The sequence below is a fragment of the Penaeus chinensis genome, chromosome 7, assembly GCF_019202785.1.
Source record: "Penaeus chinensis breed Huanghai No. 1 chromosome 7, ASM1920278v2, whole genome shotgun sequence".
In the NCBI taxonomy this organism is placed as follows: domain Eukaryota; kingdom Metazoa; phylum Arthropoda; class Malacostraca; order Decapoda; family Penaeidae; genus Penaeus; species Penaeus chinensis.
Window position 1 is genome coordinate 26,592,593 of NC_061825.1, and position 1,206 is coordinate 26,593,798.

At 40.0% G+C, this 1,206-nt stretch overlaps 1 protein-coding gene across 1 annotated transcript in view; it reads right to left on the reverse strand.

The window, feature by feature from the left end:
- LOC125027559 overlaps positions 1 to 884 on the reverse strand; it is a 13,063-nt gene extending 12,179 nt beyond the window's left edge. The window contains exon 1 of the mRNA XM_047616653.1: positions 779 to 884. Within this exon, the coding sequence (XP_047472609.1) occupies positions 779 to 861 (83 nt within the window). The 5' untranslated portion in view covers positions 862 to 884. The remainder of the gene's footprint in view (positions 1 to 778) is intronic.
- Between the last annotated feature and the right edge of the window lie 322 nt (positions 885 to 1,206).

Genomic DNA, 1,206 nt, shown 5'->3' on the forward strand with positions numbered 1-1,206 from the left:
ATTTTCTAAATACTTTTGTGAATGCGGTGTTCGGTGTCCGTGGGATTGATATCGATACAAAAGTCATTATAATGATGCTGATGAACGAATTAACTGACGGAAATTAGCATAAAAGCCAAACATATGATTAACCAGCAATTACCATTCACTGCATCAGCCATTAACATGAAACGTTATTTGGGTTTAATTGTATCTGCCCCAACTGATTTGCGGAGAATTAAATCATTAGGATAATCATGAGGCAGCTCAGAGTCATTACTATTTCAGGGATGTGATATCTGCATCTGTATCTCTATCGATGTCTATATAGATATGGACTATGTTTATATCTATCCATCTATCCATTTATCTACCTATCTATCTATCTATCTATTTATCATTCAGTCAATCAGTTTATCTATCACACACACACACACGCACGCACACACACACACACACACACACACACACACACACACACACACACACACACACACACACACACACACATATATATATATATATATATATATATATATATATATATATATATATATATATATGTATGTGTGTATGTATGTATGTAAAACGTGTCTATAAATAGATAGATAGATGGACAGATAGACAGACTGATAGAAAGAAAGACAGATAGATACAAATATTGATATAATATAAATATAAATATAGATATAGATACAGATACTGATTTACCTGACCTTCCCTCCCCCATCCCTATATCCTCCCCATCTCTGTCTCTTGGCCTTACACCATTATAATAACAACAACAACATCAACTTACTTGCGGCACCTCAGCAGGACGACCATAACAGCGGCGCCCACCACAGCGGAGATCAGCGCCACGCCCACGAGAACGCCGATCATCCCACCGCCCACGCCGGATTCTGAGGAGGAAGGATACGATATCATTAGTCACTGCAAGTACACTTCAAGACGCCATGAATACTCCAGATCATCGTAAATACTCCTTATCTGCTGCGTTGACGTGTAATGTAACAGGAGATGCGCGAGAGTGTTGTGAGGGAACGCCCGTAGGTCTTCCCTTTGGGCGGGGGAAGTGCAGGGTGAGACAGTGAATGAGTGTGTTTATAAGGCTGTGGTAGTGAGTGACTGATCTGAGTGAATGAGACTGTGTGTAAGTAAGTGTGATTGTGAGTGAGTGAGTCAGGTTGAGTCAGGGGTGAATGAGTAAACTACGTACGTTTGGGT